Source organism: Balaenoptera physalus (genome assembly GCF_965194825.1).
Source record: "Balaenoptera physalus genome assembly, chromosome: 3".
In the NCBI taxonomy this organism is placed as follows: domain Eukaryota; kingdom Metazoa; phylum Chordata; class Mammalia; order Artiodactyla; family Balaenopteridae; genus Balaenoptera; species Balaenoptera physalus.
In genome coordinates, this window is record NC_138890.1 from 27,400,155 (window position 1) to 27,424,511 (window position 24,357).

The 24,357-nt window shown below is 37.4% G+C and overlaps 1 protein-coding gene and 1 long non-coding RNA gene across 7 annotated transcripts in view; one reads left to right on the forward strand and one right to left on the reverse strand.

Annotated features, from left to right (window-relative positions):
• The window catches only part of LOC309658286, a 241,063-nt gene that overhangs the window by 166,188 nt on the left and 50,518 nt on the right, over positions 1-24,357 (forward strand). The window lies entirely within an intron of this gene.
• Positions 1-24,357, reverse strand: part of RANBP17 (RAN binding protein 17) — a 306,501-nt gene that overhangs the window by 17,935 nt on the left and 264,209 nt on the right. For 5 of the 6 annotated variants that reach the window (XM_082456403.1, XM_082456404.1, XM_082456405.1 and 2 more), the window contains 2 exons: positions 22,079-22,217; positions 11,287-11,453 (listed from right to left, as the gene is read on the reverse strand). In XM_082456403.1, coding sequence (XP_082312529.1) covers positions 11,287-11,453; positions 22,079-22,217 — 306 coding nt within the window. The remainder of the gene's footprint in view (positions 1-11,286; positions 11,454-22,078; positions 22,218-24,357) is intronic. The other variant, XR_014262049.1, reaches the window with a different exon arrangement.

The following is a 24,357-nucleotide window of genomic DNA, read 5'->3' on the forward strand; positions in this document are numbered from 1 at the left end:
TTTCATTCTTGCCATTGCAAGGTAATGCCTGGAGTATGCAGGAAGAATAAGTGAGAAAAAGTCAGTTTGGGCCCAAGAATAAAATCACACCATGCCCCATCCAGTCCAGTGAGTGAGCGTGATATTAAGAATGCTTGTCACAGAAAGAACTCTAAGAAAGGCAGAACACATGGATGGGACCAGGTAGACGTAAGTAATCTGGCTGAAGCCATGGCAGAATCAAATCATCTTGTGAAATGAAGTCTTGGGCCTGGGATTTCCTGGACAGGATACTTTTCTCACATTTATAATTATGAACAGCAGGGATATGGACAAGGACAGGGACATTAAAAAGTGGTACCTGCATACTGTTTTCCAAAGTGAAGGCTACTGTTACACATTTATTGAATACCTTCTCTGGGCTAGGTGAGTCTATACTCATTGGTTCACTTTGTCCTCACAGCTTCCCTGAGTCAAGAATCCTTTGGCTATGAGGACAGCAACTATCGCAGACAAAACGTAGGCCTCAAAGGGGTGACCCCTACACTAGGCAGCATGGTCAGGCCTCTCAAGGGCTTAGAACCAGGGACAAGAACGCTGGTGGGATCCTTCTCAGTCTCTCTCTGTGGGCCTGCCTGGTCTCTCGAGATCCTTTTAGCATGTCTGCTGCTCTTTTCTCTCGCCGCAGACTGGCTACTTCTCTGAGCGTATGGCAGGGAATGGCTGCCCCATGGCTCTTGATTTTTCAAGTCTTCAATTCAGACGAGGCTGACCAGTATCTTTTAAATGCTCGTTTCTAAATCCAGGGAAGGAAAGCCAGCTTAGGTCAAGTGTTTACCTCTTGTCCAATCAGTTCTCAAAGAAAGGGGCCCCTGGCTCAATCAAGGACTTATGAATGAATGAATGGTATGCGTCTCCCCTTGCTTATCCTCCATCCCTCCCAATCCTGTTTCTAGCCCATTTAAAAGTTGTACTGTATTTTGGTTAAGAGCATGGGTTCTGCTACTTATTAGCTGTATGGTATTGGGTGAGTTACTATCTTACTAGAGCTGCAATTACAGTATTTTGATCATAAAATGGAGATAAAAATATCTGCCCCACAGAGTAGTGAGACTTAAATAGAAATACATATATATATATGTACACACACACACACACACACACACACACACTGGAATTTATTTGTGTGCTAGGGACTTCTCCCCTATTCTAACAGAGAGAAAGCTCTGTTAGCTCTGTCAGTGATGGTGGGAGCCACAGGGCTTTTCTATACCAGCTGGCAAAGCCACCTCCCTCTCCCTTGCCCATTGCCCATGTCTGTGTACATATATATAAAGCACTTAGCACACAAGCCTAGCATATAATAATTATTTCTACTTCTTTTTCATCATTATCATTCATCATCAAAATTCTGTTTGAACCTGAGATCGCCCTTTTGTAGTGACTTTTTAGGTCCTAGCAACCCTACAGTAAATAAGGCTTCTGTTACAGGACGGAGGAAAAGTCTAGATCTTTAAGAAGGAGGTGTAAAGCTTCTTCCACTTTGGAGTGTAAGGATGTGGAAATACTCCTAAGCCAATCTTTTCTGGTCAAGGTAGTCTGCTCCTCTGTGACACCCATGCAAGTTTAGGGTCCTTCTGGTGAGCCCTGGGCTGGCTTGGATGTGACACAGGAAGGTGGTCTCAGGTGTCATCTTCACATGTCACCGAAACACTGCTCAGAGTAGAAAGACTGAACTCGTGTTAAAACTTGGGAGTGCAAATGAAATCCCAAATGCCTTCCATTTGTGAAATATGGATAAATGCTACTATCTGCGCTGTGTTAGCATGAAAAAGGCAGATGTCATCTGCTATGCTTTTTCTGAGAATTCTTAAAAGAACAAAAACAAAAATCACTGAGAGTCAGCAGAAAAAAAATCGTCCTTTTAGAAGACAGATTGTTAAACACGTTCCCAGAGTTGGTGTCAGTCTTTTATCTATGGATTCGAAATTTTCCTTGCAGAGGCTTTAAAAAAGAACGCACGTAAGTGAACTCTTTTTACCCGTAATTTATAACGATAGCTAACTGCGCCAATCACTATTAATGAAGAGGCTAAAAACCATCTTGTTGCCATTTGCCATACCGGGCGAGAGACTGTTATAAAGCACGCCTAATTATCATTGGGCTAAACCTGTGTAAAACCGTGCGTTTTTTTCCTTATGAAATGCTCTTTATCTGCTTTACATGAGTGCGAAGGAAAAGGTATGGCTGTTGTTTTTTACTACTCCTTTGCTATTCTGAGAACATTTGCTGCAGAGTAATAGCAAAACTGACTGTGCTAAACTGTAGATAAAAGAACAATGACGGATTGCAGTCACTTTAATTCATAAAGAAAACATTTGGAGCCCCTGGGAATGCCAAATCAAGCCACTGGCACCCAGTGACTCTATGTTAAGTCGCAAACTACATCATATTTTTTAGTTTAAACACAAAGGCTAATGGACATCTAACTTATTTATTTCAAATTCTTCTTTATGAAGCTGGCTCTTTTTTTTTAGCTCCTTGGAAAACATTATAATTCCCCTATTCTATAAACACACAAATATAATTGTAAAATGACATCATTCTGTTTTCATTTAATTACCCCTGAAATGCTTTCTATTTAATATTCATTACTCAAAAGCTAATTTAAAAGAGAAAGAGATGCGACTTATTCAAAAAGATGTACTGTCATTCATAGCAATAGTTATCTAATATACAGAAGTTAATAAAGCAGATTAATCTACAAGTCCCTTTAAGCCATTCTTGAGTTTTGAACAACTGCCTCTTTGACCTTTCACCTTCATGCTGTGCACCAGTAGCAGGTGCCAGCTGTACAGAAATTATGGCTGCGCATTTGAACGCAAAATCTTTTCTTACTTTGCTTCTGACCAGCAGCTGACCCTGTAGGAGTGATTGTTTCTGGTGCCGGCCTAAAGGCTACATAAACCAGTAGCAGATAAACAAAAGGCTACATATACCAGCTGCCTCGCCTAAGGGTACCATCCTAGGCTGACACCTCCACTCCTTCTCCAGCGTCCCAAATTGCTCCTTGTTTGTTTCCATACATGCATTTCATCCTTGTTATTTTGTGCAAGGGGTGGGTATAGGAGAAAACCCCCAAAACAACAACAACAACAAAACCCATCCCTTCCCTCGACTTTTGAGTATTCCATATCAAACTGTGCCATTATGATGCTAATCCAGGTCTGATTTAGCAACTTTAATAAGAGGCTAAACCCTCTTATAACTAGATAATAAAATTTTATTATGTATTTTAATATTAAAAGTCTTAAAATCAAACTCTTCAAATCATATACTGGTACAGAACTAAGGTACTTAAATATCACAGCCCCAGAAAATGGGAGCCCGAAAAAGCAAATTGTGGCTAATTTTTCATTCTCAGAAATGTAAACATGGAATTCCTATGTGGTAGCAGTGAAAGCTCCAACACTCTTAATTATGTGCAGGGAAGAATGAATCTATTCAAGTATGAAGCACACTGTACCATTTCCAGCAACAGCATGAGATGGTTTTGACAGTTATTTCTTGGATACAAATTACACAAGTACAAAAACAATCCCCATAATGATTAAATGCAGTTATGTACATAGGAGAATACCAGTGCAAATGGTAACATATTTAAATGGTTTTCCTTCATTAAAAAAATTATATATGATATTAAACCATCAATCACTGCTGAGGCACAGGAGTTTAAATGTATTGTCACCGGTTGAAATAAATGACTTGGAGACTGAAATCTGGCTCACTCAATATGGTGTCTTTGCTGTTGCTTAGTCACCTAACTCTCTGCTGGTTTGGGCTACATCTGGTGGATTCCATCCCTTTCAATTAATAAGGCAAGTTACGCTATCAATGGATTACATCTTTAAACTGTGCTTAGAGGTAGAAAAACACATGTCCCAGTGGAAAAAACAAACAAACAAACAGACAAAAAAAAAACCTCACCACAAACCTTCTCTGTTCTGTTACCATTTGAAACAATATTTGAAGTACTTATTTCTTTCTTCGTCCATGTTTAGAATAAAATTTTCTTATGGAATTTCAGCAGGGTTATTATATAGTATATGACGATATAATCTTATCTTGGCATTACCATTTATTTTATTATGTATTAGTCTATGACCATGTTAGATTTGATACCTAAAGTCACTGCCTGTAGATTGCACTTTTAAAAATTAATTTTTTTGGTTTGTTTTGCAGACATTCATTGACCATCACAAGGTTTCAGGCTCTGCTAGGTGCTGGGACAAGTATCAAGATGGAGGTGATCTTTGGGGAAAAAAAGGTACGTGTAAAGATAGGTGATAGGGTTATAACACTAATTTCATGATTTATAAATCAAGAATAGGTTTGTTTTAAAAGGGTTTTGTTCTAAAATACCATTTTTTGTTACAGTTGAAACAGTCATTCAACAAATATCTCTATAACAAGAATGAAATCAAAATGGCAAAGATATGGAATATAACAAAGGATTTGGACAAGAATCATCCTTCTAAAGATGGACAAATGATTTTATTATATCACAGATAAAAGCCATTTTAATTAAAAATTAGTGTTTTTCCATTTTTAAAATTATATATTTTAACTTTCTAAACTGATCTTTAGGGGTGGTGGTCACACATTGATCGTTCTTAAGAGTTTTACTCCCTTTTGGACTTTTGTTACCTGGCTATTAACTAGATACTTTTGTGCAGCCCTGGTCCTCTTAGATACTCTGATTTGATCCTTAGTAATTAGATCTCACACACACACACACACACACACACACACAAACACACACACACTTGACCAAAGTGAACTTTATTTCTGCCTCAAACAAATCTTGTTATTATGAAAATTAAAAAAAAAATGTTTGGGAGATGTTAACTGAGTTTCATTGCCTGTTTACTGCACCCCTTCTGTATGCAAAGACACAACTCAAATGTGATAAAATGCCCTCTTTAAGTTTCATTAAAGACCTAAGTATAGAGTCATATGTAAAAGCAAAATAATGGCATCCTCCTAAAGCAACAAATTAAAAAAGTGTGCTTTAAGAATTATCAAAACATCAGAGACAAATAAAAATATCACTGTTGCAAGGCCACATGGGATGGCTAGGAGAAATGCAAGGGATCGTGCATTAAGAGATCTGAGTTCTGAAATTCTCTAAGAGTACAGAATACAAAGGCGGGAAACTGGTAACCAGACATACAGTGCTGACCTGCAGAGTATTTTTATTTTAAATTTTCAATCAGTGGCCAACATTTACAAAACTGGATTTCTGGCTTCTCTCCGGGGGGAAATCTCAATATATCTGGCAACACTGGGTCTTACCACCTTACAGGGCAACAATTAGCTGGAGCTCTTTGGAGGCTGCCCCCTTTAGACAGGGATGTATACTGAACACAGTTTGTCGTTCCTGTCTACCTCAGTCAAGCTTCCTACTTGGCTCTATAGGCACCTTAGTCTGTGGTACCTTACAGAATGAAAAGGAGAAGGAGAGGGATGCTCAAAGGAGTCAGATTCAGACTTGCCCATGTGAGAGGCCCTTGAGAAGGAACTTCAGTGGAGCTAATGGTACTCAGTAGTAGAAGCCTCTTTTAAAAAAGAGAAGCTGTTTACAATCAGAAAGAGGTAAAAAATGACATTCAACACTGATGAATCAGTGGTGAGAGTCAGGACAAAGCCTAGAGACGTGCAGGGTATGGGGGATGGATGCAAAGCACTTGTTGCTTCCCCAACTTCATTTCACAGCTGCCATATTGATTCTATCCTAGAAAAATCAGGTTAGAGTAAACCTCAAGAGCTACCTCAGAGGAATTAAAGGATAGTCACAAAGGAACATCATGAGACAGTTACACTATTAGACTCTGACCTTCTCAAGGATACAAGTCCTGCTAAATTTTATACCTTCAATGTTTGGCTACAGAATTAATGATTGGGTATGGGTGTAGAATAAGAGAGAGGAAGCTCTGTTAGCTCTGTCAGTGATGGTGGGAGCCACAGCACTTTTCTATACCAGCTGGCAAAGCAACCTCCCTCTCCCTTGCCCATTGCCTCTTTGGGTCACTGCCCATCTGTTTCATTCCGGCTGCAGCACAAAGTTGGGGTATAGGATGACTGCTCTAAATCATTCTACCTTAAGGATGGCCCCAGTGGGACTTATTGGAAGCTCAACTTGCCTCATTGTAAGTGCTCAAAACATACATACTACTTCAAATTAGCAGCCGCCAACAAATTATAGCTTTGTGGTTAAGCATGTGAACGCTGGAGCTAAACACATCAAGGTAAAATTTTAGTCTTTCCGCTTATGGACTACATGATCTTATTGACCACTCGTAACTTGGGAAAGTTACTTAATCTTTTTATGCCTTGGTTTCTGTATCTGTAAAATGGTGCTCATAATACTACAGCTTCACAGAGATACTGTGGTGATTAAATCAGATTAAATGCATATGTAAAAAGCTTAAGCTAGTGTCTGCAATATTTTGCCAGTATTATTTTTTTCCTAGAAATAAATACAAAGTACATACATATGTTGCTGTGAAGACGACCAAGACTGCAGCAGCATGTGCAAAAACACAATTCTATTATTCTTCTTTTTTACTTGCCATGTCTAATGACCTATCCCTGGCTTCCCTTTAAATCCATGTTATCCTCTGATCCAGTTGTGAATGTTCTTTCAGCATGTGTTTTTGACATCAATCTACTGCCATACTTTTGATAATAGCTGCAAATTAACCAGACTGAGCTAGTGGGTCATGAGCATACTTTCTATTTAGGGTTCACTAGAAATGTCTATAATAACATTAGAAAGTCTGGTTAATTTTTTTAAGAGCATAAGAGACATTAATATATTTCATCTGCTAAAGTGTTTCCCACTGTGAGAGTCTTGTTGAGGTTCTATAGGCCAAAATCTCAACATCAGTTAAATATGTGACTGCACTTTCTCCTACTTAGTACTATGGGATGGTGTCTTAAGTATGAAAGATGTCTTGTATAGTATGTCAAAATGTTGAGCAATATCCTTTCAATCTAAACACAGAAATGAAAAAAGAGCAGATGATTTCCCTTTTGCTGTAATTCACTTTGGGATGCATGTCACGAAGAGCACTATACAAAAGCAATTTTCATTGATTGACTGACTGATTGAGGAAAAGGGTGAATGTTCTTTCCAGCTTACGTCCCTACTGAAGTATGATTCTTATAACTCCTGACAGCTCTTCACAATTTGTAGTTAAATGTCAGGTTAGCTCAAAGTGGGAGGGAGGGGGAGAGAGAGCGAGGGAGAGAGAAATAATTATAATTAGAACTTTTTCTGGTTTTTAGTATAGCTCACTTGAGCCAAATAGTTAAATAGAAGAGGTTAAGATACATTAAAACCTAAATGTTCTAATTCCTCCATTCAGTGTATTTAAATTTTAGAGAACATAATTGCTAAAAATACCTTGTTAATAAGTTAATTGCATAATCTAATCAGTAATACTGACCATCACATAATTCTTTTTCTACTTCTATGGAAGTTGCTACTCTACCTAGAGCAAGTAGTTTTAATAAAAGTTCTGATTTAGAGAAGCATTCAGCCTCAGTGTCCTATTCTTATAATCTGAAAAAGAATGAGTCCCATCTTTGAAATGCCCTTCTACTCTTATAAAACACGCTCTTTCATCTACCTAATTTGGGTAGATCCTTCTTTCATTCTGTGATATAACTAAATGAATGCTGACCTTTGAGTTATAGATACAAACACTTAACATGACCAGGGATAAAACTGAAAACGTTTCGCGTAGAACTTTTATCTTCCAAATTACTATAGCAGATCAGTGCCTAATCACTGTTACTATTGGCCTGTTCTTAAAACTTTAGTTTATCTCTCTAATGACATAAAAACATGGGAACTTTTTTTTTTTTTGCTTAATATACGTAAACTGGGTTTTTCTCGGTTAAGTTAAAGCAATGCTGGTTAGACAATAATTCTTACTTAAAATAGATTCACTTAATTATAACAGATCTTCAAATGGATTAAATTTAATGCTTTGCAAATTTAGATTTGTTTGCAAAATATGGAAGATGGCTTACTTGGAGAATTTTTTAAAAACACTGACGATCTAAAGCCACATAGCAGGTCATAATAAACGCATTTTCAGGTGAGAGGCACTTAAAATATCTTATAGGAAAGGCTTCTACGAATGTCAGAAGACCCTTTGTGTGGGTTCATGCTTCATTTGCTGTGGAAGCTTGAGGAGATAACTTTTGCAATTTAGAACTGACACTCTTCATGCAACTATGCTTCCAGCGATATAGGTCCAGGTTGGGGGGGTGGGGGAGAACATTTCAAACTAGTAAATAATTGCAGTATCATTGCATCAGTTTAGTTTAAAGAGCTGACAAACCCTCTCTAAACTCCAAGCACAATTAGTCATTAGGGTCTAGTTTTTCAGCACTGTTAAGCAATTTGTAACCCATTCCTTTTAATAGGGTTAGGCATTACTTAACTGACACAGATGCCTTGAAAACTGAAACCTTGAGTTATGAAGCAGCAACCTTGTTCATTACCTTCTCTGATAGGCAAATCATCTAAAAAAAACAGCATTTGATGGGCAACCAATGAATAATCAATGGCTCACTTTTCATCTGAGTGTGAAAATGAGAATAATCTAATATAAATTCCCTCTGGAAAGAGGCTGAATCTTGGATTCTGCTGCTCTTCAGGGTTGATTTATAAGGTCTTGGAAAGCTGATGCAAACAGATGATCAATGGGACCCATCCTTGCTCATAATAACCCCCAACTGGCCCACTCCCTCTTTTCCAAGTCTATCCCTTCAGGCTATTAGCTGTGTCCAGCTAATTCTTCCCACTACTCCTGCCTGCTGCTTTTACTCTGGCCATCCGTTCAGTCCAGCCGACTCAGAAGTAATTTTATACGCGGCAGAGAGCGGGTGGAATTGATTTTTCACTCAGTGCTCAGTTCCCATCTGAATAATTATCAATTTTACTGCCTCATAAAGGGAAGAGTCAAAATTTCAAATCAATTCAAAAGAGCTTTTGAGACGACAGAAACTGTGCATAAGAATAGAGGTCAAAGTTGTCAGTGACCTAAGGAGATGATGTCAGATACTACTATACCCAATCATTGACATCAGAGGCACTCAAGATGATATAACCTAGTGCTAATGCAAATCATATTTATGCTGACTACCAGAGACCAGTCATTAATATTTAAAACGCTATCTGAAAGCCTACATTCCAAATAAATAGAATGTATTCCACTGTTAATAAAGATATATCACTACTTAGTCATATGCTATAAAGTAAAGGATTACCAAGTATTATTAACACATAGAAATTACTTAAACCAACAAACACATGGTAATTCTGAGTAAAGACAAACTTGAATGTCTTCTGCACAACCACATTACTTGTTCTGCACAGTTGGATGGTATTTGTCTAGGACCATAGCCTATTGATTTTTGCTAAAATTTTCTACCCACTTAAAAGTTCCTGCCAAAGTTTATGGGACAATATTGTGATCATGGTTGAGCACTGGCAGGTGGCAGACCTGTCACTTGCCCCGGTGGGGTGAGGGCTGGGTCTGATTACTGGCCAATCCATGGTTATTTATTTTCTCCACTGGCTACATGCTCTAATTCTGTGGTTCTCAGCCTTCTTGTTGCAAAACACCCGAGGGCTACGCCACACTCCCGGCAGTACCAGTGGCTACTGCAGAAAGATGGGTGAGGAGCAGTGCATCCAAATCTTGATAGAATGTGTTATTCTGAAAAGGCATTCCAGGTGAATCTGAGATCTTATCCGGCAACTAGTCTCCTGAGAATCAATGGTGTAAGTAAGTGGTAAGGACTTGGGCTTTTGAGCCAAACAGACCTTGGTTCACATTCCACTTTCCAGTTGATCTCTCTGTGCTTCAATTTATTCATTTGAAAAATGGGGGTGGTTACATCCACACTGCAGGGTTGCTGTGGGGTCTAAATGAGGAGATGTCTCTGCAAGTCCTCTCCTCCTGTCATCACTATGTTAATCCAATTATCACATAATTAGTTAGTTACTTGTCTCTCCTCCCCACCTGGCAGGAAGCACTTATTTAAGGAGAGAAATTATGTCTCATGGGTCTTAATGGCTCTTGCACCTTGTACATAGGAAGTCCTCAATAAATGTGAGTTACCTTCCTCCTGTTTAATCACCAACATGTTGTAACAATTCCAGGGTCATACCAAATAGTTATAGGCCCAGAGCCCTTTGCTTATTTACACAAAATCTTAATCACACACCTCCCTGCCAGGAAAATAACTGGTTAACTGAAACATCACCACAAATAAAGTTTACTTAATGTCATTGAAATATTAGCAAAAAAATGACAGCTAGGAAGAAAACCTCTTCCATGGCTGTCTTATTCATTTTCATCATTTATTTACTCAGACTGACATTTTTATGCTGATTGCAGGCGACTTATTTGCTGGCTAAATGACCAGGTTAAAGTGTTTACATTTGCAAACCACAGACTATTATGGAGATAATTTGGCAAAATAAGACAACTGGAAGCAGTATAAAGATATCACTTTCCAAATTTAGTAGAACTGGAATATATCATAGTGATGCTATCTCCACAGTAAAATGGTATTATTCTCTTTGAAACATTTCTGGCATATATATTTAATTTTATGCATGCTGTTACTGTGATTTGCAGAAGTGAGTTTTTAAAAAATATTAAACTTGGACCTAATTCATATTAGCTAGTCAGAAAACATTTGAAAATAAACAAATCGTGGCTTTATTACTTATTATTTAAATGTTCTTGGGAATATGACCTATCTGAACCTTGATTTCTCATCTTAAAATGGGGAAAATGATATGATGAAGGGAAAGTTCCCAGCAAGTTGCCTGGCACAGACCAGGAGCCCAGAAAATGGTAGTTTCCCAACATACCAGAGTATTCACAAGGCAAACCTAAGATGACGTTATTAGAGGCTCTGGGAAAGAAATCAGAGGTTGACTGTTTCTAGTTCCAGCTTTGACTTTTATTTCTCTTGTCTCTGGAAGAGTTATCCTCTTTTTGAATTCTAGCTTCACTGAGGCGAGATGAATGACTTAGAGATTTCTGGAGGGTGGGTAATCCTGAGGCCAGTGTACTATCCTACCTACAGGGAAAATACTAGAGAAGACCCAGTAAAGAGTCTTGGCAAGACCAGTTGCTCTAAGGGATATTCAGAGACCAGACTGGCTGTTGGGAAACTCTTCTCTCTTAAGCTAGATAAGCAACCACCAGTTACCTGCTGCAGGACCTCTGGATTTTGCTGCATAAAATGTAATAGTCTCTGACCAGCCTGGGCAGCCTCTCTGCATCGAAGTGGCTTCCTGCCCTCTTTTGCTATGTGCTTGAAGAGGTAGGTGACGATGTAGTCTAAACTGGTACAGCAGCTGGAGGAGACAACTGTATCTGTGTGAACAACAAATGAGAATTCATTTGTATTACTAAAGTGTTTGTTTCATCTCACTATAATGCCTAAATTAAAAAAAAAAAAACAACTTTCTGGTTTCAAAGAACTTTAATCAAACTGTAAACTCCTTGAGGGCAGGGATTTTTGCCTTGCTTTTATCTCTTTAAACCCAATGTCTACTACAGGACCTGGAATAGAGACATGTTAGTAAGTAAATGATTCCTGGATTGCATTGGACAGAATTTTCCATATGTGACCTTAATGACCCTCTGTTCAATTGAAGTGACTTTATTAAATATCTACTTGGCGCAAACTGCTCTGCTTCAGGGGAAACAGGGTGTAAACTTGGTGCAAAGTACTTTGCTTCAGGGGAAACCCTCACCCTGGTGTCAAAGAACTCATGATTTAGTACGTAAGTCACTAGCACAGCGCTGCACAAAAATGAGTGACACACTGCTGTGAGAAATTTGAGGGAGATATTGTATTTGGATGAGGATCAAGGACAGTTTGGTGAAGGAGGTAGCACCTGAGATGAGCTTGGAAAACTTATTCCAGTTAAACATAAGGAAGGACATTTTTCACATTTTGCACAATGTACATAGTAGGGTGAAAAGGTATGGATTTTGAAGCCAGACAGCTCTGGTTTCAAATTCCATCTTTTCCAGTTATTTGCTGTGTTGTTACTGTGAAGGAGCCAATTAACCTTTCTCATCGTTTATAAAATATGCTGCAGAGTTGAATGAGGAGAAAAATAACTAGAAATTCTCACAGTAAAAATAACTGACCTAGAGGGTATTATGCTAAGTGAAATAAGTCAGACAGAGAAAGCCAAATACCATATGATTTCACTTATACGTGAAATCTAAAGAAAAAAACAAATGAACAAACATAACAAAAGAGAAACAGTCATAGACACAGAGAACAAACAGGTGGTTGCCAGAGGAGAGGAGTGTGGGGGGGATGAGAGAAATAGGTGAGGGAGATGAAGAGGTACAAACTTCCAGTTACAAAATAAATGAGTCATGGGGACGAACTGTACAGTGTGGGGAATATAGCCAATAATAATATCTTAGTATGGTGACAGATGGTAACTAGACTTACCACAGTATTTTATCATTACCTAATGTATAGAAATATTGAATGACTATGTTGGGCACCAGGGACTAACATAGTGTTGTAGGTCAATTATACTTTAAAAACAAACAAACAAACGAACAAACTCACAGAAGAAGAGATCATATTTGTGGTTATCAGAGGCAGGGGTTAGTAGGAGGGGGAACTGGATGAAGGTGGTCAAAAGGTATAAAGCTCTCGTTATAAGATAAATAAGTACTAGGCGTGTAATGTACAACATGATTAATATACTAACACTGCTGTATATTATGTGTGAAAGTTAAGAGAGTAAATTCTAAGAATACTTATCACAAGGAAAAAAATTTTTTTCTTTTTCTTTTATTTTGTACCTATATGCGGTGATGGATGTTCACTAAACTTACTGCGGTAATCATTTCGGGATGTACGTAAGTCAAATCATTATGTTGTACACCTTAAATATGTATAGTGTCGATTGTGTCTCAATAAAACTGGAAGGAAAAAAATATGGTAGTTACTACTAATTTTCCCTCATAGTGAAAAAAGGGGAGCAGGACCTTTTGGTGTGAGTAAAAGAATGTGTAGAGGAATCATAAGAGAGAAGGCTGACAAAATAGTTTGGGATCTTCCTTGAGGGCATCCAGTAGTAGGTCGAGACATTTACATGTAATTTGAAAGGCAACAGAGGTGTTATTGAAGGATTTTTTTTTTTAGCAAGTAAGTGACATGATTTCTTTGTACACTAAATATCATTTCATATACCTCTAATAACCACTTCTGTATACAGTAGGTACTGTTGTTTGCATTTTTCAAATGAGAAAAATGAAGCTCAGAGATAATTAGCTTATCCAAAGTTCATGGTTTTGATTCAGAGCATGACAGTGCCCAGATTTTTTGGCTAATGGTAACATACGGACACAATTCTGGGGAGTTTATGATTAATAACAGAAACAACAAGACAAACAAAAACGTGATGGGCACTCAAAAAACGGCAAATTTAGTAGATTCCGAAGAGAAGTAGATTGGGAGAGTAGGGCTGGGAAGCAGCAGATTATAAACTTCCTAAGGCAACAGTTACTTTCTTATTCATTTTACTCATCTCTAAGGTTCTGAGACATATGTGTGCTTGTCATAGATTAGAGGTGAAATATTAGTTGATTTAATTAAAGAATGGGTAGGCAAAGCTAATCTGAGAAAGTTTTTTTTAAAAAGTCTTGAGTTTTGTTTAGTAATAATACTAGAATTGGTATAACACTACAATTTAAAAAACTCTTTCACATACATTGTTTTAGAGAGGAATGACATAGTAAATAGAGGTAGGTTTGGGGGCAGGTTTTGAAATACAGAAGTATGCATTTAAAATAGACGATAATGGTAGCTGATACAGGATCATGAAGGGTTGAATGAAGGTCTAAAAGATGGGTATGGACAATAGTTTTGGGAAACTGTGGAGCTATAGGCTTTTGAGAAAGGAGCTTTTATTTCCTTCTAAAGCTATGGCAGTTGATTGATTGACTGATTGATTGATTACCTCTCCCCACTAACTGGGTTACTTTGCAGAAAAGGAAGCTTTGGTTTTATAACCCTGGGAGGTAGTATATAATGTAGTAGAAAACATTTAGGCCTAAGAGTCAGGCACAGACTTGTTGAACTTGTTTGCTTTTCTCTTTCCTTCACATTTCTACCTTTGAAGTCCCAATCATGAAAGTAAATGGATTAAGTAACTTAACATCTACAAAAGGAAGCAAGCAGGAAATAGATATGGTTCCCCTCACCAGTGAAGAGCAATATGCTATCAATCATATAAAAATTATAAACACTTCACATAGATTTGGTGACCACATGCCATGAAGGTTGCATTAAAAGGTTCCAATCTACTGAGTCAGCTATGAAAAAGCCAGGTAAACACTTTAGACATGAAGGTTGGAGCATATATACTTGCAGTAAAAGCAAGAAGAAGAGCTTTCATTATGGCTTATCTATTGTTGGGGGCTTTGAAAAGGACAAATGTTATTTCAGGGTAGATTGAAAAGTGTGGAATCATAAGGATCATGGGCCATTTGATCACAAACAGAATGAACAGTGCTGAGGACTATGTATTATTTTTGGTTTTCTTTATTTGCAGCTCAAGCTACTGTGTGAAATTCAAACAATGAAACTCTCCTGAAATAAAAGAATGAGCAGAAGTCATGAATTTTCATATTTTGTCTTAGCTCTTGGTGTTTATCATCCATGATTTAGACAATTTTGGACAGATTTTTTAAGCCCAACAGGCACTTTGTCTTCTCTAGCAACTTACTGTTTGGCACTGAAACAACCAAATGCCCCTTTTCTTCTGCAACTAGTCTCCATGGGAAGCATATGCATCATTAATAGCCCTCTTGTTTACTAAGACCCATCATAGAAAGCTGTTCTGTAAAGTTAACTGTATAGGAAAGAGTTGCTTAACTGAGAGTCAGAAGAATGATAATGGGGTTGAAATTACATTTGGCTTTGACTCAAAATTTCTCACCATAGCAGAGGGGAGGATGAAGGTCTTGGAAAAACATAGTGTGAAAGGCAAATTCAGAAACAAAAGGCCTATTTGGGTGGTGCAGCAGTTTAGGGTTGAATCTGTATCTTCTAGATGTTTGACTATACGAAGATTCAATTTGCACCTCTGTAAAATGTGCTTAATACCACCTACTTTGTTTTGAGAAATTAAAGATTTAAGAGATAAAGTGTGTAAAGATTGTAACATAGTGCCCAACACTAGTAGGTTTTCCCCTTTTCACTTCCCATTTGTTTTCCTGGCTATTTCAATTCCTGAAACACCAAGCCTGTCATTCTATTTAGCCAATCCATAGCTTTCTTCTCTCTTTAGCATGTTTTTGGTGGGAGAAACTAATGAACAAGGTCTCTAAGTTTCTACGTACTTCCTGGATGTTTTATTTCTATATTACATTTATAATATTTACTCCATCCAATTCAAGAATGTGTTCATGACAATAACATATACCCTTTACTAATAATGAAAATTTTATTAATAATGGACTTGATGGGGAAATTTCTGGTGGTTTCCAGTTGGTTCAACTTTTAGCTTGCCCCCACCTTCCCTTGTCTTGCCTTCTGTGCCATCCTTTGCTTTCCTGGAAGGCACCCCCATTCCTGCCAGGGCTCATCTTCAGAGGCCTTCCCTGATCACTTCTAAAAAAGCCATACAATCATTCCTTCTTCATTATCCTATTTTAAGTCTTTGTTTAGCACTTATCATGACTTGACATTTTCTTGTGTGTGTGTGTGTGTGTGTTTACTGTTGTCTCTCCTCACTAGAATATAAACTTCACATGAGCAGAGACCTTATCTATCTTATTCTCTGCAGTACTCTCAAGGTCTAGAATGGAACCTGGTACATAGCATGTGCACAGCTGATGTATACTAAATGAATGAGTCGAGAGTCATTATTAAGAGCAGCTTTTTGTAAGCCCTGTGCTTGGTCTCTGTATGTAAGAGTATGGGGGTAGGGGGTGGTGGTGGTGGTGGGTGATTAAAAAGATGGAAAATATAATATATACATACAATCACTTTTTCTTTTCACAAATTATAGCTGGCCTGAAACTAAAAATGCTAGTGAATGATTGACTAAAAACATTTAATATCATGTTAAGCATATTATCTATCATTGGTTCAACTTTTCTGTACCTCCCTCTCATTTTTCCCACTGAGGCTATAGTAGAACTGAAGCCTGCCTGTAACCCAATTAATGCCTCTTTGCAAATTTTTCATTGTTGGAAAAGGAGAAACCCAAGTGGTTATGTTCAACAGTCTAAATAATCCTCTTTCTTGAAGACACAGGGCACAATTAACCTGCCAAACTGTGACCTTTATCAGATGGATCCAGCAGGGTGGTGAGGTGAAGAGGAATGGGTTTTAGAGTTAGAAAAACTCCTAGATCAGGCACTTATTAGTTGTATGACCTTAGGCAAGTTGTTTCACCTCTCTGGGCAGCAGCTTACTCTTCTGTATAGTGAAAATAATATTACCTAATTAATTCATTCAATATATACTTATTGAGCACTTACCACATGCTAGGCACAGGGAAAAAATTCGTGATTAAGACACACTGTTCAAAAAAAAAAAAAAAAGACACACTGTTCCTGTCAAGTAGGAAGCCTACAATCAAGTAGGAAATAAGGACAAACAGTGCTATTAGCATATTTCACCTAGTTTTGGTATGCAGAGTGGTTCTGAGAATGAAATGAGTAAAGTACACATATGAAAACACCTATGGCAGCATCAGGCACAGAGTCTGTGTCCATGGTCATACATTCATAAGTGGCAGCACTGGGACTTAAATTCAAGTTCAGTATTCCCTGCATTATGCCACTTTGTCAAGATTCCTTTGGAGACTTGTTAAAATGCAGATTTCAGGCCTAAGATCACACGTTGAGAACAACACAGCCATCCACAACTAATTCAGAATCTTAAAGTATTACTATAATATGAGATAAAAGAATGTCAAGACAAACTGTAATAATAAAAGACTTCGGTTTCTGTCCATGAAGGATTAACTGCTATGAGAATTTTTCCTTCTGCCATAAACAACTAGAAAACAGGACAAAATATATGAAACAACAGTTTTCAATTGTTGCACAAGAAGCAGTATAGGACTATGAAACCAGAGAGGAGGGAAACAAATGAGGTAATACCTACCCAACTGCTCAAGCTTACTGCGTAAAGCAGTTTCCAGGCTACTGGCTAGGAAAGGGGAACCCAAACAAAGCCAAGTGGTCTCACTGAGTTGAATTTGGGGAGGCTGAGGCAGCTAGAACTTGTGGGACAGAGTATCAGAGAGTGGGAACTATATAAGAAGAGAGCTCTGGAGATCTGCAGAGGAGTTCTCTCCAGTCTTTGAACAATATAACAGATATACATAACATATGTGTAACTGGAGTTCCAGAAGGAATGGAGATGGAGAGAGGTAGACTGTAATTATTTGAATGCAAACTATGATTATATTATTTGATGGTGTAGACTGTAAACCTTAGAGTACCACTAAAAATTAAAAAGTATGACTAATAAACTCACAGGGGATATAAAATGAACTCATTAGAAAAACATTTAATTAATCCAAACCAAAAGAAGGCAGGAAAAAGAAACAAAACCCAGATAGGATAAAAAAAAAAAACAAATAGCAATATTATAAATTTAAACTCAAATATACTGGTAGTTATATTAAATGTAAATGGCTGAAACACTATTTAGAAGGCAGAGACAGTCAGATTCGATATAAAAATATGACCCAACTATATACTGTATGTTAGGCAAATATGTCCATATCTTAATCCCCAGAACCTGTGAATGTGTTAGATTACACAGGAAAGAATAACTATGGTTGCAGATGGATTAAGGTTGCTAAGCAGTTGAACCAAAAATAGGAAGATCATCCTTGATTATCTGGATAGGTCCAAGGTAATTCCAAGGGTCCTTAAAAGTGAAAGAGAGAGGCAGAAGACATCAGAATCAATGGGACATGTATCTACGGAAGAATGGTCAGAGATATTCAATGTTGCTATCTTTGAAGATGGAGGGACAGCAGCCATGAGCCAAGGGATGTAGGTGATCTCTAGAGGCTGGAGGAGGAAAGGAAATAGATTTGCTCCTTGAAAGAAAAATGGCTCTGCTGACATCTTGATTTTAGTCTGGTGAGACCCATGTCAGATTTATGACCTAAAGAACTATATGACAGTAAATTTACATTGTTTTAAGTCACCAAGTTTGTAAGAATTTGTTAAAACAGCAATAGAAAATATCTGCTGTCTTCAAGAAACCAACTTTAAATATAAAGACACAGAAAGAATAGAAGTGAAATGATGGAAAAAGAGGCTAATTCTAATCAAAAGAATGCTGGAGAGGCAAGTAATATCAGACAAAGTAGATTTCAGAGGAAAGAATATTAAAGAAATAAAGAGCATCACTTCATAAGGATAAAGGGGTAAATTAATCAAGGGGACATAACAATCCTAAATATATATTTACTTGATAACAGAGCTTCAAAATAATTTATACAAAGACTGATAGAATTAAAAGGAGAAATGGACAAACCTATAATTATAGTTAGAGGCTTCAGCACTTCTCTCTTGATAATTCATAGGACAAGTAGAAATAAAACAGACAAAAAACCAGTAAAAATATACAAAATGTGCACATTATCAAGCAATTAGACCTGATACTTAGAGAACATTCTTCCCAACAACAATGGAACATACATTCATTTCAAGTGCCCATGGAACATTCACCATATTTTGGATTATCAAAAAGATTCAATAAATATAAAAGTTATAACAACCTCTGATATGACTACGACGGAATTAAACTAGAATCAATAACAGAAAGATCAGAAATTAAACAATGTGCTTCTAAGTAATAACTCATTGGTAAAAGAAGAAATCACTAAGGCAATAAGAAAATATTTTAAAACTGAATAGAAAAAGTCCCTGGGACTTCCCTGGCGGCGCAGTGGATAAGAATCCGCCTGCCAATGCAGGGGACACGGGTTTGATCCATGGTCCAGGAAGATCCCACATGCCGCGGAGCAACTAAGCCCATGTGCCAGAACTACCGAGCCTGTGCTCTAGAGCCCGCAAGCCACAACTACTGAAGACCGCGTGTCTAGAGCCTGTGTTCCACAACAAGAGAAGCCACTGCAATGAGAAGCCCGTGCACCACAAGGAAGAGTAGCCCCTGCTCACCACAAAGAGAAAGCCCGCGCACAGCAACGAAGACCCAATGCAGCCAAAAATAAATAAAATTAAATCTTTAAAAAAAAAACAGCCCCCAAATATATAAAAATTTTATCAGTTACAGCCACAGTAGTGCTTAGATAAAAGCATTAAATGTGTACATTAGAAAAGAAGAAAGGTCTAAGATCCACAACCTAAGCTTCTGCCTGAAACTGAAGGAAGGAAGTTATGAAGATCATACCTTAAGTCAATGAAATAAAAACATGGAAAAATAATAGAGAAATAAATGAAAACTGAAAGCTGGTTCTCTGCATAAAATTGATAAACCTGGAGCCAGAATGATAAAGAAAAAAAAAAAGACACAAATTGCCAATGTCAGGGATTAAAGAGGGAATACTACTAGAGATCCTACAGAAATCAAATTGTATAACAAGAGAATATTATGAACAATTTTATGTCAGTAATGTCAGATGAACTTTAGATGAAATGGACAATTTCCTTTAAAGACACAAACTATCAAATGCTACTCAAGATGTTATAGGAGGGACTTCCCTGGTGGTGCAGTGGTTAAGACTCTGCACTCCCAACGCAGGGGGCCTGGGTTCGATCCCTGGTCAGGGAACTAGATCTCACATGCATGCCGCAACTAAGAGTTCACATGCTCACAACTAAGGAGCTGGTGAGCCGCAACTAACTGAACTCAATACCATTTACAACAGCATAAAAACAAAAAATAGTTATAAATACAACAACATATGGACAAGACTTATATATTCAAAACTTCAAAAATGCTGTTGAGAAAAGGTAAAGAAGATCTAAATAAATGGAAAGATACGCCATTGCCAGGAATTGAACACTCAATATTGCTAAGATGTCAGTTTTCCCCAAACTGGGCTAGAGATTCAATGTAACCCAATAATAATTCCCCTGTTCATTTTTTTTCTAACAAGAGAAACTGACAAGTTGACTCTAAATTTACAAAAAAGGGAAAGGACCCAGAATAGCCAAGACAATTTAAAAAGAGAAAAACAAAATCAGAGGGCTATACTATCTGATTTTAAGACTTACTATAAAATTAGGACAGTATAGAAATGGCACAAAGTAGTCTAACAAATAAAGGATATTCTTCAACAAAAGATGCTAGAACAACTGAATATCCACATGTTAAAAGAGGAATCCCAGCTTTTACCTCATAATACTACATACAAAAATTAAATTGAAATGGATCATAGACCTAACCATAAGAGCTAAAACTATAAAACTTTTAGAAGAAAACATAGAAAAAGCCTTTATGGCCTTGGGTTAATAAGCAAAGATTTCTTAAGATAGGACCAAAAAGACATGAACTGTAAGAGAAAAAAATAATTGGACTTCCTCAAAACTGAAAACTTTTATTCTTCAGAAGATACTGTTAAGAAAATAAAAAAGACAAGCCAAGGCTGAAAAAATACGTGCAAAACAGATCTGATAAAAGATTTGTATCCAGAATATATAACAAACTCTTCCAAGATAAAACAACCCAGTCAACAAAATTGGGTAGAAGATTTGAACAAATATTTTACCAAGAAGATAGATGAATGGCAAATAAGCAAGAAAAGATGCTCAAATCATCATTCATTAGTGAAACGCCAATTAAAAACTCAAGGAGATTCCACTTCACACCCACGAGGATGGCTAAGATGAAAAAGACTGATAATAGCAAGTGTTAGGGAAGATATAGGGCAACTGGAGTTCTCATACATTGCTTGGGGGAGTGAAATGGTACAATCACTTTGGGAAACAGTTTGGCAGTTTCTTTGTTTTTAAACATCTTTATTGGAGTATAATTGCTTTACAATGGTGCATTAGTTTCTGCTTTATAACAAAGTGAATCAGCTATACATATACATATATCCCCATATCTCCTCCCTCTTGCGTCTCCCTCCCATCCTCCCTATCCCATCCCTCTAGGTGGTCACAAAGCACCGAGATGATCTCCCTGTGCTATGCGGCTGCTTCCCACTAGCTATCTATTTTACATTTGGTAGTGTATATATGTCCATGAGTTTGGCAGTTTTTAATAATGTTAAATATACACTTAGCGTACAACCCAGAAATTCCACTCTGGTATTTACTCAAGAGAAATATTTGTCCACAGAAAGACTTGTACATGAATGTTCATAGTAGCATTATTCAAAACAACCAAATAATGGAAACAACCCAAATGTTATTGGTTGATGAACATATTAACAAACGTGGTAATCCATACAGTAGAATAACACTCAGCAATAGAAAGATAAAAATTAACTGTTTCGCAAAACGTGGATAAATCTCAGAGGCATTATGCTAAACGAAAGAAGTCACACACAAAGGACTACAGGTTATAGGATTTCACTTATATGAAATTCTGGAAAAGGCAAACTACAGTGAGAGAAAGTAGATAGTGGTTCCTTGGGGCTGGGACTAGGGGAAAGGGATTGATTAGAAGGGGTCAGGAGGGAGCTTTCTGCGGTGATGAAGATGTTCTGTATCTTGGCTGTGGTGGTTCATGACTGTATATATGTTTGTAAGGACTCACTGAAATGTTCACTTAAAATCAATAATTTTTACTGTGTGTAAATTATACTTTAATTAAGCTGATTAAAAAATAAACTATATCAAAATATGAAAAAAGGGCATTTTTCTCTCTTGCAGGTAATAGTTATAAAATAATCTTTCAGTTTGGATAAATAATCTTTCCCCCTTTGTAGGATGATCATCTCAAAAGCACATACATTAAGAGACCACAATCAAGTCTTTCCTCTGAAAACAATGTTCTCCATGATACTCACCAAGAGTACTGAGTCCCTCTGAGATAGATGTGAGAACATACAGGAGTACAGGAGGCTCTAAGTTGGTGACGAAGCTCATGTGGTCCTGGGTGAGACATTCCAGGAGTGGATAATAAGACTGGCTCAGTTTCCGATATTGCTATAACAGAAATACTAAATGTCAAGCCACAGAGAAGCAAAAGATGTGTCACAGCTCAGTGAAAATTGCCATTTATAATATTAGAAATTGTGACCTTACACATAAATACATAAAATAAACATAAATATAAATACATGGAACAAATGACATAATGATTCTCAATTCAGTATTTAAAGGGGTTCTAATAAAAATCTCTTGATCTCTAGAAATCCTAATTTGAAGCTACAGCATACCCTAGTAAGTAATTTCAATTTTGCCTTATGTGGTTAACACTTAAGTGCAATTAAAATCGCTGCAGTATAGAAGACTGAATGATTTTTCTGGGCTGGAATACTGTAACACTGAACAGTGCTTAATAGTGGCTAGGCAACCTTTTTTTTAAACACAAAGAAATTTGCTGTTATAATAGCATTTGGCATCATAGTCTGCTATATTTACACAATGCCAACCCATCTAATTAAATCATAACTTGGTAAATGGCTTAATATTTACCATATACAGCAGGCAAAGGATAAGTACATGAGAAAGATACTTGGAAAACCTCAAATGAAACCCAAACCAGTATCAAAGAAGCACAACACTTATAAGAGAAATAAACCATATCGATATTTATTAAAGTGAGATTGACTATCTCCATAAGAATCACATGGGGTGCTTGTTAAAGATGCAGTTTTCTGATTCCCAATTCAGACTTACAAAATGAAAACCTCTGGAATGAGGTCCTGAAATGTGCATTTTAAAAATGTACACTAAGGGAGTCTTATGCACCCTCAATTTTGAGATTACTGAGTTAGAGGTTTGCTTGTCTACTAGAAAAAAGATTAGAGAAATTCCTAGAACCATATCAGGTTTTTTTTGGTGGGCCTCAACTGTAGTGAAGAGTTCCCTCAATGAGGAGGCTGTAACACATGGCTGATCTGACTCAAGTTTCCACTTTGTAATTTCTGTTGTACAGGCAGCCTTCAATGAGCATTCCATTCTACTGCAAAGAGGCTTGACAACTTTGGCTTGAGATGTGTTTTTTTTTGTTTTTTGTTTTTTTTGGCCACGCCACGCAGCTTGTGTGATCTTAGTTCCCCGACCAGGGATTGAACCTGGGTCCCTGGCAGTGAAATTGCAGTCTAACCACTGGACTGCCAGAGAACTCCCGAGATGTGGTTTTATGAAGACTAGTTTAGAAAGGTGGAAGAGGGTACCTCTAGTGCATTAGAATGTCAAAGGAGCATTTCTCATACAGGCTGACTAATGAAGGCCCCCAGATCTTACTTGTAACCTTGGGCTGGGAGCAGGTGGGAAAGCCTAAACTAAGCCTGAGCATGAATTTGGCTGTGTTACTGAAGTAATTACTGCAACCACATTGGGCATATATTAGCTTTTGTGTAATCAGGCTGAGATATTTTTTAAAAAGTCTAATAATGACTCAGACTCAGCTCAGTGGAGGAGCCTGGAAATTTGAATTCCAACAAGCACCCCAGGTGATTCTGATGGGCCTCAAAGTTTGAAAACAACAGACATAAATCACAGAGACTAGATGGTAGAGTAGAAAAGGGACTTAGAGATCACTTTGTTTAATTTACTCATTTTAAAGGTGAGGAAATTGAAGCCTGGAGAAATAGAGAAGGTGATTTATTCAAGGTAAATGACCAGCAAGTGGCAGAGTTGAGACTACATACCAGGCTGCTCAACTTCCAGTTTAGTACTCTGTCCACCACACCTGAATTTTAATGGAAAGCAAGGCCAAACAGCAAGAGGAGTACACAGAGGAGAAATGAAGGAAGGAGAAGATCCTATAGTCATTCTGCATTTTCTGCTCCAGGAAACACAGACCTTCTCTGAATTATGAGTATAGCTGTAAGCAATTAGTTGAAATTGCTAATTATATTTTCTCTAGACACAGAACCTGGGACACTTGAGATGACCAATTTATCACAAGATGGTAGCTGCAGTTTTCAAAACTGCACATTTAATTATATAAACACAGCCACTATAGTTATTCAAACCCTGTAAGTTAAATCAAGAAGCTGTCCTAAAACATAAAATGATCTGGTGCTATTCTAACTCCTTGGGCTTCATTATAACAATTCCAACCCTGTGGTGGTGGTACTTCACGTTTCATACAAAGACTCCCATGACGCATGAT